Genomic DNA, 20,117 nt, shown 5'->3' with positions numbered 1-20,117 from the left:
AAATAATGGAATAATGCGCAAAATTGTAATACTGCTATTGGAAAATAAAAATCAAAAAACTTCGAATAATACCAACGATAATGTAAATCACATTGAAAAAGGTGAGGTTTTCAAATTTTTAATTGTTTAAAGCCTCTAGTATAAATTATTGAAGAGTTTTTCCAAAAACTGTTATTGTGCTGTTAGTTTTTTAGAGATATTTTTTAATTATTTTACAAATGTACGTTTTTTATAAGAAATACACTCTTGACAATCTCTTGAAATAATTTTTCATTGTCACATTCAAAAGAGGGCAGCACTATTCACTTAAACACATTTTGTTTCAAACAAATTTAAAGGAATTTTAAAAAGCATTATACGACGATATATATTAAATAAGATAATTCATTAAAAAGTATATAAATCAGTAAATGCACTATAACATAAATTAATAAATACAATATAATATGCATAAAAAAATATATATAGTTGTATGGATCTAATAAAATATGTATTAGTATCTTGTGTGATGAGTTTTGAATAATAATATGGATATTTAATACTTTTTCTAAATTTCTGGGGTACATTTCGAGATAAAAACTGCCAATTTTACTGTTTCATCTCTTTTTCTTTCAATTATCTTGATAAAACAAGATTTTTAGAACCAACACGATTTACACAATAGGAAATTTAAAAAAAAACCTTTTACAGTGAAGTTAAATTTTCAAAATTAATTTTGCTGACTAAGTTGTAAAACAAATTGTTATAAAGTATTTCATTCTTCGGATAATACAAATAGCACCAGAAAAATATAGAACAAAAAATTGAATTCTGAATATATGCATACCTAAGCATTATAAACTACTTCATTTATAGTTTTATTCAGCAATTGTTTGATCAAGAAAATAAAACTTTGATGTCATGAACGAAATTTTTAAGAAAATTTTGCAGGACACTTTTCAAAAAGTGGAAACTTAGTTTCAATTCTACTGATACTTGTGTTATATGTCCTAAATATTCACTACCTAAGCAAATTATCTTTTTATTTCAGTAAAGTAATACTGTGACAATTAGTTTACTGAGTTCAACATCAGACTATCACCAGCAGACTTCAAACTATCTTAAACCATAAATTTCTGTTAAAAACTTACAGAAAGACTGAAAAAAAATTTGGTCAAAATCACCATAATATGGTAATATTTACCGTTTTTCTGGGGTTGTAATAACAAAAACATTTTGATAAAATTTACCGAAGTGCTGTGGTAATGATTTTGATACAATATACAATAAAATATGGTTTTATAATCTATACTAAAATTAGGTAACATAGTAAAATTTGATAACTTTATCGTGATACATTAGAGCATTTCATAAAAAATATTCATTTGATTTTGTATACAAAAATTTTGCATTACAAAAATTTTATACCCTGAAACATAATATCGGATTAAATTATCGATTTGTTATAAGTTTATATTAGTTTTCAGTTTATTAAATTTAATCATGCTTCATAGTTTCAGTTAAAGCGTAATGTCAACCTATAGAGTCCAAGAATTCTTAATTTGCTCGATAATAAAGTCCAATGTGACACCTTATTGAGATACAGGAAAAGGCATAGCTATTAATCATTAATTTATAGAAGGGTGAAAACAAAGAAGTTGCCATACGTTAATGCGCGGAATCGAAGAATGTTCCAATATGCTACACTCTCGAATGAAAATAGATTTAGCCATATTAAAGTATCATATTTTTATAAGTTTATATCGGTTATTAGATATGAATAAATATAATGATATAATGATATATGAATAATAATAATGAATAAATATATGAATAAATTGTCTCAATTAAATCATAATATCCCCAATAAAGTTTAAGAAGACCTAATTTGCTCACTAACTGGGTCCAATTTAGCACCTTATTAAGATAATACCAAATTTGAACCCTAATAGCATTGTTAAACGGGCTCCAAATTTTTTATCAGTTTATCAACTAGACGCAAATTAACTGCAGTTGCACAAATATTTTGAAAAATTAGCATCAATAAACTTTTTACTACTCGAAAATATTTCAATGATTTAAACAGATAAACAACAGTATATTCTCCCAACATCAAATATATTAAAACTTTTTAAATTAGCATGTGATATGAAATTTAACGATAAATACATGTGACACCCAGAAACACTGAGATGAATCAATATGCAGCAACATTCTGTGAGAAAAATGCGAATTTTTTTAAATGTTCATAGAATAAAAAAATGCACTTAATAGATGTAAAAACTTTTTAAAAGAGATCAACCGTGATGAAAAATATTCAAATAAATTTTTGTTAATATAGTTTAACTACTTTTGATATTAATTTTCTGTTTGTTTTAAATGTAAATAATGTCCTTTACATGTAATTTAGGTGAAGTTTCATCACCCTAAACGCAATTAAAATGTAATTTTCGACCTGCAAATTCAGAAAACATAAGTTAATTTCGACTGTTTAATCAAAATTTTGCATCAGTTTGAATGTTCCAAGTTTTATAATGCCTAAAAAATGAATTATCTCACACGGAGAAAAAAATTCTGTTAAGATACTAATGAAATTTTTAGTGGGAAAAAAGCATTGTTCTGTTTAATAAAACCAAGTTATACGGTATTTGCACCATTCATTTACTGATTTTTCCTTTACATTGTAAAGGTTTTCCCAAAGTTCTGGTCTTCAAAATTATAGTTCTCATTACTGATCATTTAGTGAAAAATGTAAAACTCAAAAGTAATTTTTACGAATTAAATGGTTTTATGCCATGATCTAAGATATCATGATAAAATAACCAACTTGTTCCATATCCACTAAATTTTATCACAGATTAAATAATCATATTTTATTTCTAATTTTACTAAAACCATAACCTACCGAGTATTTCGGTTTTCCCATAAAGCCAGAAATACGTTAAATTTAATTAAAATCTCATAGTTTTCACCATAATTTTTTCTTTCTAAATGTATAATCTCAGTAATATTGCAGGTTATTTTAGCTTCATCTGCTTTCAATTTACAGATTAGTTTACATTCCTCTTGATTTTTACGGAGGAAAAATTAAAATATGAGGATTCCATTTATTATATATAAAAAATAATGAAAACAATATTTCGTCGAAAATACTTACCATATCCATCACGACCTTTTGGAAAGATTCGGGGATTATATTTCTTTTCTTTAAGATGATCAAAATAGATCTGAGTCATTTCATTTTCAGATTGTCTAGTAAAAAATGATAAATTAAAAATTAAATTTGGATATTGCCGATTATACACAGTTAGAAATTTTTCGGAAAAAATGGTTAAATAACAATTTATTGAATGGTTATTTTACCATATTTAATCAAAACAGTCAAATTACCATAAATAAAATGGTAATCAAACTGTTAAGTTTGAGAAAAACTGTTTATTGACCGCGTTCGCCTAATATGGTTAAACAACCAGAATTTTATCTCGCCAATTAGAACAACCTAATGAAACTACTTAGTTTTAGTGGTGAGTGCTACGAGTCCTTGTGGTGACATCACAATATTTCTTCAATTTCCTTCACCACATGGAGAATTTCCAGTGTCCGGCACTCTCTAATTACCATTACCTTACGAAAAACCGAGCTCCTAAGCCTAGTTAGATAATTATTTTTTTTAACGTTTTTGAAAAATGCTAGTTGTAAATGGTTAAAAAAGCCGTATAGTTTTATATTCATCGTCTTATAACTATACTTTTCGTAAATAGTTTCAAAACCATAAAGGAAAAAAATGTTCTTTACCATAAACTTTACGGTTAATCGGATGGACAGACAGCTACCAGTTATTTTACCATAATTTTAGAATGAAAATTTTAACAGTGTACTATTAGAAGAACCAGAAAGTAATTTCAGTTATTTATGGGTATTTCAATGTACTTATTTATCACTTATTAGTTCATTGCGTACTTAAAAGTCTTTTTAAAGTTAAGGTTATTTGTTAACCTGTAAACAAATATTTATTTCATAATTTTGGGTAAAATGGCATATTAAATACCAGAAAAGGCACATAATACTATGCTTTTCAATGCACATTGTAACATAATAATGTGTCATTCAACACCAACGTAATCAAATTTTTCTAGCATGGTTTCTCCAGCTTACTACAAAGATAATAAAAATGTAACGCTAAATTTGGAATTATAACAACCACTTAAATAGAATTCTTGACCTATTTGAAATAAGTGTCTTTTGTAAACAAAATTATAATGAATTCAAATGAGCAATATGATTATCTCTTCGGTGCTCACGAGACAAATTGAGAAATAACAGTTCAGGATTCACCTGTCTTTTTTTTTAAAGTTGAGCAATGGCTTATCAGTAAAAAATAGAACATAAGTGAGTGCAAAAAAGAAAGAGTTACGCTTCTGAATTAGTTAAAAGATTAGTACTGGAGTATTGAAAATTCTAAATCAAATTACGGTAAAAAGTAACAGCACTCAAGGTGCCGATATTTTTTCAGTAATATTCGTTTTTACCGGAACATGTTAAAAAAATCTGATATACTGTAATTTTTACAGTAATAATTACCATAAAATCACTAAATCACTCTAATGAAGTAAATAATACTGTAAAACTGAACTGTAAAAATTACGGTATAATATTTTACGGTAAAATGGATTTTACGGAATGGCGGTATTTTATGCCGCAATTTGATCCAGAATTTCTTACAGTGTACTAAATAATGAAACAGATATGTTCTATACAATCCTTTTTTGCTATTAAAAATTTATTTGTATTACTATAGTTTAAGGTGACGGGGACACCGCCTTCAAATAAGTTCATATATGACAAAGACTGTTTCATTAGTTCTGTGTTTACATATCTGATACAAAATAAAAAATTTCTAGAATATGCCTGTTTGAATTTAAAGCAATAAACTGCACTATTTTCCTATTCCTCAGTAGTTACATATTTCCAGATTACAATTCAACATCATCAAATTATTTAAATTTCTAAAATAGTCGAAGTAACAAAGGAATTGCATTCAAATTCAAGCAGGAATTCATGTTTTAGTTACATTTCGATCATATTTCATTATAATACATTGTATAGCATTTTTTACTTAAAAAGATATATCAAGTACCATAGTATCAAGAACAAATATAGGCATATTTATTCTCAAAATTTCATTGATGTTAAAAATTCGCGTAAAATAAGTTACTTAATAGAATAAATTTTCTCGGAACAACTTCATGAATAATATAATAATATTTCGTAGTCATCTTTTATGCAATGAAAGACCTTGAATAATACAAAATACAATAAGTTTGTCTGACTTCAATAATTAAAATTAAACAGCGATAGTTCAATAACGCAATATATATATATATATATAAGTCAAAATATTGAGAAAATTTGGAAAATAATAAAAAATAATGACAAGAGAAGAAAATTATTAAAATTTTTTTTCGATAATATTTAAAAACAAAGCATTCTTTAATTATCTGAAAAAAAATATTAAAAATCCGGAAAACAAATATAACAAATATAATATATATAATATAATATAAACAAATATAATATATATATATATATATATATATATATATATATATATATATATATATATATATATATATATATATATATATATATATATATATATATATATATATATATATATATATATATATATATATATATATATATTAAACTATAAATAAACTATGAATATTTATATTTATTCAATAAACTATAAATATTTATTCAAATTGTAATCATATTAACAAAGCAATATAGAAATATTCTGATGAATGAATTAATTTTAATGTCATGTTATATTTTCTTTGAAAAACAATCATTATACTATAAAGATTTAATTATAATTAATTAATATAATATAAGATTTAAATATTTTTTAAACACTTTTATCGATTTGAATGCCAAGAAATACATTGTTTTTTACTTACGCATAGGAAATGCTCGAGCACAGCAGAGCAGCAAAAACTGATGATAATATAACAAATATCGCCTTCATTTTCACAATCTTTCAAAACAACGTATCAATCTGTAAATAATAAATAAGAATTGTTAGATCCTAACCATAATTATTATTTTAATTTACACACAGCTATTAAGTATCTATATGAAACCTATGAAATGCACCAGAATATTCCTACTGATTTCAGTCAACGAACTTGCCTTTTTTAATAACAGGCATTTATCAAACCATCTGAAAAGTTTGTTGATTTGCTATTTTCTTTTTTTGATTTGTTATTTTCTTTTTTTTCCACTTGAGACGTGATGGTAACCTAAGCTTCCCAAAGGAAGAAAAAAAGGAAATAGCTTCTGGTTTTAAAAGATGTTGACATGTGAAGATATTGAGAAGATAAGGTTCAAGGGTCAGGAAGAAGCGTCTTATGATCTTATTGACATGCGTTACATTTTTCACTAGATACTAAAAAGGCTTTTGTTAAATTAAGTATATTTCATATAACAGTTTATGATCGCACATGCAATGGAGACAATCTTTCAACAAATATGTGCAGACATTTTGTTTGACACTAGCTAAATTCATTATTAGCGTTAATCAAGATCTTGTATCATCGTGCTTACTGCCATATTTGCCTGTATCTTCTGATTCCTATTTTAAAAAAAATTATATTCTAACTGAATTACTCTAAAAGTAACGGTATGGTCTGTTCCTTTTAAATAAAAAATTCAATAAAAAGATGGCCGGAGTTTTGACAAATAAAAGCAAGAGCAACTTTTTTAGTTAAAACTGTTAATTTCTAGCTTTTAAACTTCTTTAATATCATTAAATTCATAAACATATTTTTTAATTACTTCTAATGCTTTCATAAGTAAATTAAATCTATATCTTATTTTACGCAAAGCGAATATAAGTACTTTTAATTTTTTCCCAACAATCAATGTAACGGCTAACGTTTTTTTTAATACAAGTATATAACATTAATTCAGTGTCGAGACGGATCGAATATCAAAATCTAATTTTAACTTTGTTTTTATTTAACCTCTTTTATTCTTTAACCACAAAAATGTTTCTGTTATAGAGGTATATTAAATTGTAACAGTATTTTCGGTATTTTTAGCAAGTACGCATGCACTTGTAATTTGAATTCGTTGGCAATAGAACTGGAGAAGGGAGGGGTTTGATGATTCAAAAAAAAATGTGCAAAATTTTATAAAAATGTACGCTTAAAAACTGTCTTCGTTTCTTTAAAAAGGATTTCCTGTTGACCTACTAACATGATATTTTATCAGCTTTTAAGTGTGGCCATATTCATAATTTTACAAAAGCAAAAAGTAATAGTTTCTTTGACAACAATGAAAATGATCTCCTTATATTTTCATCATATCTCATCAATTTCTCTGCTTTAATACAAAAGCAATATAAGGAATTACTTTTTACCACCCGGAGCGAAAATTATTGTTTGTCAACTGTATGACTATGACAACATTGCCCAATTTCATTTAAATAACCATAAAATATTATTTATATCAGATGAAAGTTACCTTTTAAGGGTAAAATGAGTAGTTTTTAAAAATAAATTAAACTTCCAAGCTACTATGGTAAAAAAATGATTAGTTGAACAAAATTAGTGATTTAATGAGTTATTTAAATACTGAACTAATTCATGAAAAAAAGTTGTTTTAGTTCATAACGTTTAAAGGTAAACCAAAAAATGGCGTTTGTTTCTATAATTAATGAAAATTCATAAATTTGAAGTTTTTTTCTAAACACTTTACTTCAGCTGTAAAAATATGAAAAATAAAATATGTTAAGAAAATGTAAACAGTAAGTATATCTATTTAACTGGAAATAATTCTACAATGCCATTAAATTATGTTTACCTTATTGCATTGTTAATTTATTATATTCATTTGTATTTATAATCTTAGTAGTCTCAAAATATTATTTTTGTTTTTATTTTTGTTATCATTTGACTACAACCCTACGAAAGCAAAATCTATTTAAATTTATAATAAAGTAATATATTTCTCGAGACTTAGAGGATATTATGCGGATTTTCGAAAATTTCAAAGATCATATTAATTTTCTTTTAATTTGTGGAAGATTACAGTCCCATCTTTTAAAAAAGTCATGATGGTTTTAGGCCCCAGTAATTGTCGTAGAACAAAAATTATTTCGATATACATATGAAAAGATATTTCGAGGTAACTTTATTTATTTTTAAAAAGACATGGTTCATTTCATTTAAAATAAAATAAAGTATTTAGAAAATTAAATTATAATATAGTTAATAAACATTTAACAATGAACTAAACAAAAACATTCCTATCAACAGTGCTTTATGAAGTTGAACACCTTTTAACGAATGATCGGGTTTTAACATCCTTAAAAGCTTTGAAATATCTAATTGGATTTAAGATAATAAATAAGGTATATGGGACGTCTCAATTAGGATCTGAATATGGCATCTGATTATACATGATGAATATATATGAAATTGACAAATAAATTGTGAAATAGTTGCAATTAAACAATTACAATTGAATTCAGTGTTGAAAAAAATTTAAGAAAATACAATATCGCACGCATAGAAAATACTAGTACTTGAGGCAATATTGTGAAAAATCACACTTCTTTCAAAGTGGACATTTTACCTTCAAACTATTCCTTAAGGTTGTTTCCAAATAGGTACTCTTCAAATTCCTTAAAATTTCTACTAGATTACAACAAAGGACAGAGAAAAATCTTATTGCTTACACGAGTATCGCTGTGATTCAAACCATAAGCAGTATTGAAAATTTTGAGATTCCGGTTTATTATTATATTTTCACAAACGCTTCCAAGACAGGATTTTATATAAATTATTGAAATAGTTTAAAACAGTACGAAATTATACCTATCAAAGGAAATGATGTCAGTATTCGCTAAAGATAATCATCATCGAAATTATTACAATAGATGTGCATTGGGTTGGTCAATTTAAAGTTTTTTTTAAAAAAAAGTTTTGATTTTTGGTGCGAAGTAAGGGCATTTATAAAGCTTAAAAATATAATAACAACTCTAACATTGTGAAAAATATTTAACTGACTGATAAATTACATATAAGTATATATTAGACTATGCAATGGTTAATTTATCAAATATAGTATACTCTCAACGTACACTGAGAAAAATGTATGGTCAAAACCAACAAAATATGATTTAATTTACCATTTTTTCGGCTCTATAGGAACACCAAAAAGACAACGTATTTTTTACCGAAGCACCTTGATAATGATTTAGATAAAATTAACAATGAAATATGGTTATTTAATGAGATAAAATTTGGTAAGTTTAGCATGATACTTTAGATCATGGCATAGCTATTTATTCAGTTAAATTTAATTTTCAGTTTCGTATTTTTGACTAAATGTTTGGTAATAAGAACTAAAACTTTGAAAGCTGGAATTTCCGGTAAACCGTTACTATATGAACTGAAAAATTACTAAATTAATAGATTAAATATCTTATATTTTGGTTTTATTAACAAGAATTATGATTGTTTTTACCAGAAATGTCACTAGCATGCAGTAGCATAATTTCACTAGAAATTCTCCTCCGCGTATATTATTATAAAATTGTATCAATAAAATCAAAGTTAAGATCAACATTCAAACAAACTCAATTCAATTTTCTTTTTTTTTTGTACTTACAAACAATTGTAAGTATATAAGAATTAAATAACAATATTACAATTATTATATAACAATTAAATAATTCAAATAATCGTTTACTAAATCATCAATTATCTAATCTCGCTACATGCCCTAAAATATTTATTTTGCTTATGAATCTTCGTGAAACTTTCAGATATATATATATTTCCTTATTAATAATTACTTTATCTGCTCTATTCTCTTAAGAAAGGTAATTTTTTTTATCATTTCGAAAGTTGTCTTTCAGAATTGCTTAAACAATACAAAAACATTTATAATAACATTTATAATATAAAAACATATCTACTCAATATACTTACGCCTCTTTTAATGGCGTTGTAAGGTCTGTGAATAACTACGGAAAAAAGACTCCTTTTATGAAGAAATTTTAATTGAAATCTGAGTTGACAGGATGCTGTTCATCTACTTTTATGCAACTATTATTGGGTTGCACGATTAAAGGGTAATCACCAAATTATTTTGACAGACCTTGGTTGAACGTCACACAAGCTGCAAAAGTTTAAAAATATGACGTTCGCTGTTGTTTTCTTTCAATATATACTGCCAAATAGAGGTCAAGCCTCCTATTCATGGAGGTTACTAATATCTTATCTAAAAATGTTAAGCAGTTTTCATCACAATAACATCTGAAATTTTCAAACAAGCAAAAATTACGAGGAACTATTCTTCGAGAATTCAGATTTAGACGAAAAAGAATAGATTACTACGCATGAAAGATTTATTTATTTTTTTCATTGAAATTTTTTTTTGTGATTTCTTTTTAATCTCTTGAAAAATGAAGATTTTCATTTATTTTATGGAATCATTGAAATTAATCATTATTTTTTTGTAAAATTCGAAGAAGTGAAATTTTCTGCACAGTAAAATAATAAAGCTTTTATAATAAAAATGAAGAAAAGAAATTTAAAAGGAATCAAAATTTCTGGTAACTTAATTGAGGAAGCTCAAAATTATGTATAACATCTATAAATATATAATAGTATAGTATAAAATAGTATGGTAATATCGCAGTTAAAAATTAGTTTTGAAAAAGAGATCATTATCTATCTCATATTACAATTTTGTTTTATTTTATGACATTCGTTGAACAGTCAACCCGATTTTGGATTTACTACAACTAATGTTCAACTCCGAAGACTTGTTATTTCGAACCCAATCCAGAAGACAAGAAAACAACAGGTTCAAGTATCAGGAGAAATGTGCCTTCGTGGGGGACTTTTTGATGGAACTGACCAGCATATGCACTACATGGAGAGAAAAAAACACGAATCCGTCTACCACTGAGGATATTTTACATCAGCACTGTGGTCGGTGCGAGCCTGGTGCGAAATTTGTATCGACCAGCCATGGCTGTGATTCGACCCCATTCACCTCATTGGAAGGCGAATGCTCTATACCCTCATATTATAACTTGATAAAAAAAAGAATATTTTTTAAGTGTAAAATAAAGCAAATTTTAAAATATCTCAATAGGTTCAAACATCAGCTGTTCGCCAAACATTATTAAGTTAATATCTACTCGCAGTGCGCAAAACAGCTGACCACTCTGAATAACTTTTATTCTAATGATCGGATCTTCATATTCTAGGACTCCATCTTAAAGGAATCGAAGGGGTGATCTCAGTCAGGCTGATTAAGTAGTGTTGTAAAGTAGTGTTGTATTTTAAGTTACAAAATCAATCACTGAACTATACTTTTTATGACTGATGGATTCGGATTTTTGACACCCCAAGTACAAAGGGAAGCTAGAATGTGGGAAATATGGTCCACATAGTTTGATCAGAAGAGTGATCAAATGTATTGACCGCTTATTGTAAATTTTACTATTTGCGTATTTTGTCATAGTTCGAGAACTTTTCACGCAAATTGAAAGATTTTTGCACGCAATTGCAAATTTAATCTAAACAAAGGTGCAAAAAAGAACTTTAAGTAAATATTTACAATTTTTATTATTTTAGTCGAAAACAATTTTATTGTAAGTTATACAACTTTTCACATAATTTTAAAGAATTTATTTCAGCTTCATAAAATAAAAAATTTGAGGGAAATCAGATAATCTATGAAAAAAGCAAATTTTAAAAAAGTAATATAATTAAAATTGCAAAATATAAATTTTAGTGAGTATTTATTATTTTATTTATATTGGTCGTTAAAATTTTGAATATTAAGGTATACAATTTCTTACATCATATTAAAGAATGTATTTTTACGTGGCAAAATACAACATTTGAGCAGCATCGGTCAAATAGCTCCTTAGAAATCGACTTTAAAAAATACGACTTTAGCAAAATTATTCAATCATTTAATAATCATGGATTATTAATCATGGAATTATCTTAAGATAAACAAATTTCATATTTGTGTGAGTAAATTTTTCAATTAGCTTATAAAGCTCTCGAGATATAGCGAAAAAAGCAAAAACTAAAATTAACATTAAGAGGTCCAAACTTTGGACAGCTCTCCTGACAAAACTATGGGGACCATATTTCCCAGATTGCGGCTACCTACTATATTTAGGAGTCAGAAATCGATATCCGTCAAAAAAAAGTTTATGCTTAGAACATATTTGTGTCTGATTTAGTAACTTAAAATATCATCTGTGCTAATTAATTAGCATATGGTTGAGGTCACTCCCTCGAAACGGTAGGATTGAGTCCTAGAAAGCGAAGATCCGATCATTAGATCAAAAGGGTCCTTGTATAATTATTATTATTATTATTTTGCATTATACATCGCCGTTGCCAATGTTTTAAGCAGGAATACTGCAAAGATATGATCAAACAAAGAGAATCATCCTTCTTTATTGGGCAGCATTTCTAAAATTAACAGATATGGCCACATTCATAACTTCTAAAAACATATTATATTGAAGAACGAAAATATAAAGCATCTCTTTTGCAGAGGAGAGGGAAGTTTTTTTAGGCATTGATTTTGTATTACAATTTTGCAGCACTTTCAACACTTGGACTGAGAGGCCATTGGACATCCAAGCCTTCCCCCAGATGTTATGCCAAGAAATTCAAATTACCGGTAAATGCATAGTTGGTCACGGACACATAGAAGCATGGGAGGAGATTTAAAATTTGGTGAGTTATTGACAGATAATATAGCCAATATAGCTAAAATGAAGCCAACTCCACTTCATTAGAACTAGGTTTTAAATAATCTGGCTTCAGCTTAATCACCTCAAAAAGACCATTAAAATTTATTATAATAACCGTGACATATTTGGGGTTAGAGAAGTAAAGTAGCTCAAAGAAAAATGAAGTTCAAAATATATTTTGATACTCGAAGTTGCTACACTTAATGAGTTATACACTTATATCGAATTAAAAAGTTTGCCGGTACATTGATTTTTTTTAAAAAATCACTTTTAATAAAATGGATGAAAATTAAATAATTGATTTTGCATTCAAGGATAATTGATTAACGTATTCAAGGTAAAAATTGTAGTTTTCGATTATTCATAATTCAATATGCAAATGAAGATACATTGAATGAAGTATATTTGTGATACATATGTCCGTTTTTGTGCATTATTTTTGTTTTGTTCACATTGTTTGGTTTTATTCTTAACTTAATAATTTTCTCGAAATAGACAAAAAAAAAAAAAATACGTGGTTTCAGAAACTCAAAAACTATATTTTTACAATAAATTATCTCTATTGTCTATTAACACTGCAGGTAACTTCCTTATTAGTGTTAGATAAATTAGCCCAGGCAGATGAACTACTTTAATTATAAAGTTATGTTAATTCTAAAGTTATTTTAATTATAAAGTTATGTTATATCTCTTTTCTGAAAAATGGCCTAATGCAAAAACAATTATACCAGTCTCTGAAGAGTGATCTATATATTTCTCTTCAAAAAAGCTTGTACAAAGTTTCTATTATTTATGTAAGAAGTCCATCTCTTTTTTTTTCATGGAATAAATTTAAGTTTTTGAACAGACTTTTCTTAAAATATCTCGTATTTTTTTTAACAAAAATAAGTTGCTAATTTATCCAAGAGTCTTTCGAATAGGAAAGAAAATTAACATCTAAAAGCTAGATCAATTTCTTTCTTTCCAGCGACAAGATGTTTATCTAATTCCAAGTTTAACGCAATGACCTTTTTTTCTATTGATGACCTTATATAATGACTCAAAATTAGTTTCAATTGAAACAGCGCGCTAATGAAATTTCCTTCGGAGTAAAGGCTGCATTAGTAGAACGTTAGAAGCATTTTCTTTGATCGAAAAATACTGAAATTCGTTTCCTGAATGGTAATTGAAGTTTAATCTAGAATTAAGGAACACAGTTCCAGGAAAGGATATTGATTTTAAACGAATCTAGTTGCTCTTCCTTATTTAACGCATTCGTTAAACGTATTTTTGAAGAAAAGTAGTTTTATCAAAAAGAATTCCTATCTAGTATTAAAAAAAAAGGAATTCAGATATAAATTTTTCCACTTATCTCTTTAAACAGATGCGCAGTCATGACTTCAGTACATGACGTAAGTCACAATTCATAATCTAAATATTCTTTTTTATTTAATAAACTCGTAAAATTCATTTTAAAAAAAAGTAATTTCATCAAATATGATTTCCGTATTAATCCGTATTTCCAGGATTGCATTATTTTTTAATGCAAAATATATTAAGACTAGAGTATTTTGAAACCGTTATACTCCATGCTCCTTTTCGAAAAACAAAATAATTTAAATTGTAATTAAATTCACTAGCCTTTTTTCCAGTTGGTGATCTCATATAATGACTTAAAATTAGTTTCTATTGAAGTAGTGAGTTAATGAAATTTCCTTTGGAGTAAAGGCTGCTTTGATAGAATGTTAGAAGCATTTTCGTTGATCGAAAAATGCTGAAACTCGTTTCCTTAGTGGTAATTGAAGTTTAATCTAGAATTAAGCAACATAGTTCCAGGAAAGAATAATGATTTTAAAGGAATCTAGTTGCTCTTCTTTATTTAACGCATTCGCTGAAAGTATTTTTGAGGAAAAATATTTTTATTAAGTAGAAGTCCGATGTTGAATAAAAAAGTAATTTAGTAATATATTTTTCATTTTAGTTCTTTAAACACATACACATACATGGCTCCAGTACATGAGGTAAGTTCGTTTTTATTTAACAAACTAGTAAAATACCTTTTTAGGGAAAACTTGCATTTCATTAAATATAGTTTTCGTTTTAAATGAAAAGAATGAATATATATGTATGAGGAATTGCAATAATTAATAAACACCATCATTGTATACCTATTATTATAATTTTATAATTTTTAAAGTAAAATTATAATAATAGGTATTTATGTGATATTATTAATTATAATAAATTTTATGTCACTGCAAATTACAGAAATTTTTCACGTTTCAAAATTGTTTAGAAAGTTTTAAGGCTATGATCATATCTTTCAAAGATTGTACTATCTTTTTAATGCAATGTAAATTAAGGCTATAGTATTTGGAAACAGTTATATAAAAAGTTATATAGTCCAGTTTAGTAATTGGAACAGTTGGTTTTATTTGATCGAAAAATGCCGAAATGGTTATTGAATGGTAATTGAAGTTTAACCTAGAATTAAAAAAAAAACATATTTCCAGCAATTCATATTGATTTCAAGTTATTCTAGTTACTCTTTCTTTAAATAACGATTTCATTAAACGTATTTTTGAAAAAAAAGTAGTTCTATCTGTAAAGTAGCAGTTATTATAAGTAGTTTGATTTTCTATATTAAATAAAAAGTAGTAATTCCGTAATAACTTTTTCATCATACTTCTTTAAGGGCAGCTAAGGCCACAGTACACGACTTAAGTCATAGTTCATAGCCTGAATGTTCTTTTATGTAACAAACTCGTAAAATTCATTTTTAAGGAAAAATAACTTTATGAAATATCATTTTGTTATTAAATTAAAAAATGAAAAACGAACATAAATATACGAAGAATCACAAAACATTTTAAATATTTGCATTGTATCAGTATGAAAATATTTATTTACAATTCAAAATTGCTAAGAGATTTTTAAAGGGCATGATCATTGCGTTTGAAGGTTGTATTATATTGTAATGAAAAGCATATTAGGACTATAGTATTTGGAAACAGTTATATTTCATGTTCTTTCTTGAAAAATAAAAAGTTGTAGTTTTGTTCGCAATGTAGTTTTTTGGACATTTTTACAAACTAGTAATTATTCATATTTGTCATGACATAAGCTTTGCTCTTTGCTTTGCTTAAATGCATTTATAGTTCTGTTTTTTTTTTTTTTAATTCTTTCATAGAAACGAATATTTCTTAAAAAACTTTTGTTTTTCAAGAAGCTACTAGTCTTTTTTAAAACTATAACTATACTCCAAATTATAGCTTGTATGGGTTTTATGTTAAAAAACTAATAATTAAATTTTGGAAAGCTCTTTGTAACTTAAAACTACACATGAACAAGAGTAATAAAAAAAAAGATTAGAGAGAGAAAAGTTTCCTTTAATAAGGCAAACATATTTAAGCTACATATATATATATATATATATATATATATATATATATATATATATATATAAAACTATATATATGAAACTAAAATATGGTAAAATTTGACATTTTTCTGGCTTTCAGAAACATCAAAATGGTCTGTAACTGGTAATGATTTTAGTAAAATTAATTAATTTTGTTATATGTGATAAAATTTGGTAATTGTTTTAAAATTTAGTAATTTTATCATGATACTGTAGAACAGTGTTTCCCAAACTTATGACTATTGTGTACCCTTTTTAAATTTTTCGTAACGCTCTGTACCCCTAGTAAAAAAAGGAATGCATTTTTTACTACAAAAAAATTGCTTAAAAACTGAAAATCACCACTAATTATTAACTGTTATCTCTGCAAAAAATAACTAGTAGAAAAATACGTAATCGTAAATTTTCATGTTTTTAAATAAATTTTTCTGAAATTTTCGTTTGTTGCAAAATATTTCGCTTTTCGCATTAGAACGCGTACCCCCGCTAAACTGTTCCCGTACCCCTGGGGGTACGCGTACCACACTTTGGGAAACACTGCTGTAGAACATGGAATAAAACCATTTATTCGATAAAACTTACTTTTCAGGTTTGTAACTTTTACTAAATGTGTAGTACTAAGAACTATAATTTCGCAAACCAGCATTTCCTGTAAATTATTACCATACACTGTTAGAATTTTCATATTAAAATTACGGGCAGCAGTCTGTGAATCCAATTAACTGTAAGGTTTACGGTAAAGAATGGTGTTTACCTTTACGATTTTCAAACAATTTCCAACTAGTATGGTTAAAGAAGCCTGAATACAATACGATAGGGATTTTTAACCATTTACAACTAACATGGTTTCAAAACCTTAAATAATAAATGGCTTTATGGTGCTGTCATCTATGCATTAATGGTAGTATCATGTTTTAATAGTCCAGAGTCACAAATTGGAGTGCAAGATACTGAAAACTATTCATGTGTGTAGAAGTGAATGGAGGAATATTGTGGTGTCAACGCTGTGACTCGAACCACCGTTGTCTCGATCATGAGATCAACAAATCAGCCCTCTCGGTTGTAAGGAACTAAGTATTTCATCAAGTGGGCCTAACTAGTGCGATAAAATTCTGGTTACAAACCATTTTAGGTGAAAGCAGTTAATAAATGGTTTTACTCCCAGTTAACAATTTGAATACCATCTTATTTATGGTTATTTGATTGTTTTACTTGTAAATGGTAAAATGACAATTATATAAATTGTCATTTAGGCATTTTTTTTAGAAATATCAAGCAATGTATGAAGGGGAAAATTATCTAATAAGTAGTTTAAATACTGTATATTTCAGTTTTATTATCCGGAATTATATATTATTTTTACCCGAAATGCCATGACTATACAATAAGGTAATTTTACTAGAATTTTTTGACATGTAATTCTACTTTCTTGATGTTCTATTGCAACTAGTGAATGAATACAGTCATGCGTTCTCAAAAAATAATAAAAATAATAAATAAATGAATAAAATTTTAAAAAATAAATATAGAATCTAAAATGTTTTAAAAACTGCATTTTTACATAAAATGTTAAGAAAAACCCGATTTGAAAAGTATTTTTTCATGACTGAACTCAACAATAAATATCCACTAACATTTATACTGAATAACAAGGTTCTTCTATTGGAAACATGCTCATATTATGCACTTGCAAGTAGTCATGGTTCATAGTAGTCATGGGTCAAAATCAGTACTCGACAGCCAAATCAGTTGTTGATTTTGTGCTCTCAAGAATTATCTCACATCTTAAGAACATAAGCATGTTGTAACGATTTCCAAAAAGAGAGATTAATAATATGACTGAATCTCAAGATTTGTTTATTTTTTTACTTATTTATAACTTGTAGCATTTAAAATTAATCATCTTAATTATAAATAAAACAAGCACATTTCAAAAGATTGGATTTATAAAGCACCTGAATTCTCAACTCAGAAAAATTAGCAGCATTAACTGTTAGCAGAATTATTTTACACAGTTTCTTACAGTTTTTTTTATTTTTTTTTCAGATTATTACCGGTGCTTAACAGCCGATCCAATAAAGAGCTTACGACTAACAAGGCGACTTCTTAGTCTTGTAATTTTAAACCGATTCCAGAAGACAAGGGAACTCCTGGATCAATCATTGAGACAAACTAGCCTACATGGAGGACTTTTTTATGAAATTAACCCACATTTGCATTACATGGAGAGAAAAACCACGAAACCCTGACACAGTTGACCCGACTGATCCATGATCGATCTACCGCTGATGATATTTTATGCCAGCACTATGGTCCATATGAGTCAGGAGCAGAATACTTATCAACCAGTCAGTGCTAGAATTTGAACTTGGTTCACCTCATGGGAAGGCGATCATTCTATATTTGTAAGACAAACTAGATGCTGTTTAAATGAAATAAGGCAACCGGAGCGAGTAGCTCAAGAAATCTTATTTTACCGTACAGCAAAAAAGGTAATATTCAAAATTTAATTTATTTTTTAAAACCCATCTATCGGTATTCGTAATTCGGATATCAGAAGGGCAGATGTGTTGACCACTCTTTCAGAATCACCATATTTGGTGAGCCAATGCCGCTCTCACATTAAGAAAGCCACCTAGTACAGAAAGAAGAGATGAAAAGTGCATCCATGCTTCTAACCAGGATTCGAACCCAGGACCTTTCAAACAAGAGCTTCCTTACCCCATGCAGTCCTTTCATCTTAAAATGTGAAATTAATTACGAATAGGATTAAGATCACAAATTTGAGAACAAATTGTGCAGCACCTGCGAACGTTAATTAAGAACTGATAATCTTTATTATCCATTTTAAACACCTTTTACATTCACACTAATAAATTCAAGTTCAAACTTATCAATTAAGTTCATTAACTAATCAATTAAATTATCAATTAAGGAATTAAGTTCAAACTCTGAATCACACTTTACTAGTAAGGAAGAAGGACCCTTCACATCGGCGAGTTGTTGTTGATTAATTCATGACATCTGTGCGGTTAGATTTGTTTAACTCCTTAATAATCTCTCGTTTTCAAGCTACTCGTATTATTGATCATTAGAGTAATAAAAATTATTTTTAGTCCAGCTTATTATACGTTTGCTACAGATTCATACCCTAATACAAATCAGTCCAATAGTAGAAGTGTTCTGTTTGTTTAGATGACCACTGCTGTCGGTGCAAGACCGGTTACCCCTTTAATGTGTGTCTATGTTGAGTCGACGAAGGCTGTAGTTCAGTGTAAGAAGAAGATAGTTACATCCAAGGCTGAACAAAGGTTTTAAGGGCTCCGGGGTAAAATTTATTGCGGACCCTTTTTCCAAAGAACAAAAAAAACTTATTTTAAAATTTTGTAGGACTTTTGAAGACCTTTAATACAAAATTACACTTTTTATATACATATAATATTTTTTTACAATTTTCGTTTAAAAAAAACTTATTATTAAGTACTATATTTTTTGATCAGTCAAGCCCTCAGCAACCCCTGGCAGCAGGAGATAACTGGGCCCCCTCCTTGCGTCCGGCCTTTACTATTTAACATATAAATTACATACATAATTTTCTTAAATTGAAATAGAAATGACTGCTTTTTTGTTAAAGTTCTACTATTTCTAAATTTCACTAAAAATTAACACGTGTACTCGATTTTACCCCACTAGTAAGGTAAGACCGAGTGATTTGATTTTTTCTAGAAAAAATAAAGCAGTACATCAATAGCTTTTCAGGAATGATATATTTCATTTTATTACCGTCGTTGAACAGTAGACCCAATTTTGAGTTTACGACAACCAATATGCAGCTCCGTGGCCTTGTAATTTTGAACCCAATCCAGAAGACAAGGAAACACATTGATCTATAATGAGGAGAAATTTGCCTTCGCAGAGGACTTTTTGATG

At 27.4% G+C, this 20,117-nt stretch overlaps 2 protein-coding genes across 4 annotated transcripts in view; one reads left to right on the top strand and one right to left on the bottom strand.

Annotated features, from left to right (window-relative positions):
* LOC107443698 (glutamate-gated chloride channel) overlaps nt 1-20,117 on the bottom strand; it is a 126,477-nt gene that overhangs the window by 30,165 nt on the left and 76,195 nt on the right. Inside the window, exons 1-3 of one of the 3 annotated variants that reach the window (XM_043042112.3) lie at nt 9,984-10,232; nt 5,943-6,040; nt 3,137-3,231 (exon numbers count right to left, since the gene is read on the bottom strand). In XM_043042112.3, the coding sequence (XP_042898046.2) occupies nt 3,137-3,231; nt 5,943-6,010 (163 nt within the window). In that variant the 5' untranslated portion in view covers nt 6,011-6,040; nt 9,984-10,232. Of the gene's footprint in view, nt 1-3,136; nt 3,232-5,942; nt 6,041-6,125; nt 6,320-9,983; nt 10,233-20,117 lie in introns of those variants that run through there. The other 2 variants (XM_043042113.3, XM_087154621.1) reach the window with 2 other exon arrangements.
* LOC107443700 (glutamate-gated chloride channel) overlaps nt 18,656-20,117 on the top strand; it is a 34,312-nt gene continuing 32,850 nt past the window's right edge. Inside the window, exon 1 of the mRNA XM_071187494.2 lies at nt 18,656-18,679. The gene's annotated coding sequence lies outside the window, so the exon portion shown is untranslated. The remainder of the gene's footprint in view (nt 18,680-20,117) is intronic.

This window comes from Parasteatoda tepidariorum, chromosome 11, assembly GCF_982258835.1.
Source record: "Parasteatoda tepidariorum strain Cologne lab strain chromosome 11, Ptep-v5.0, whole genome shotgun sequence".
Classification (NCBI taxonomy): Eukaryota; Metazoa; Arthropoda; class Arachnida; order Araneae; family Theridiidae; genus Parasteatoda; species Parasteatoda tepidariorum.
Note: the sequence above shows the minus strand (reverse complement) of the source record. Positions and strands in the feature narration are given on the sequence as shown.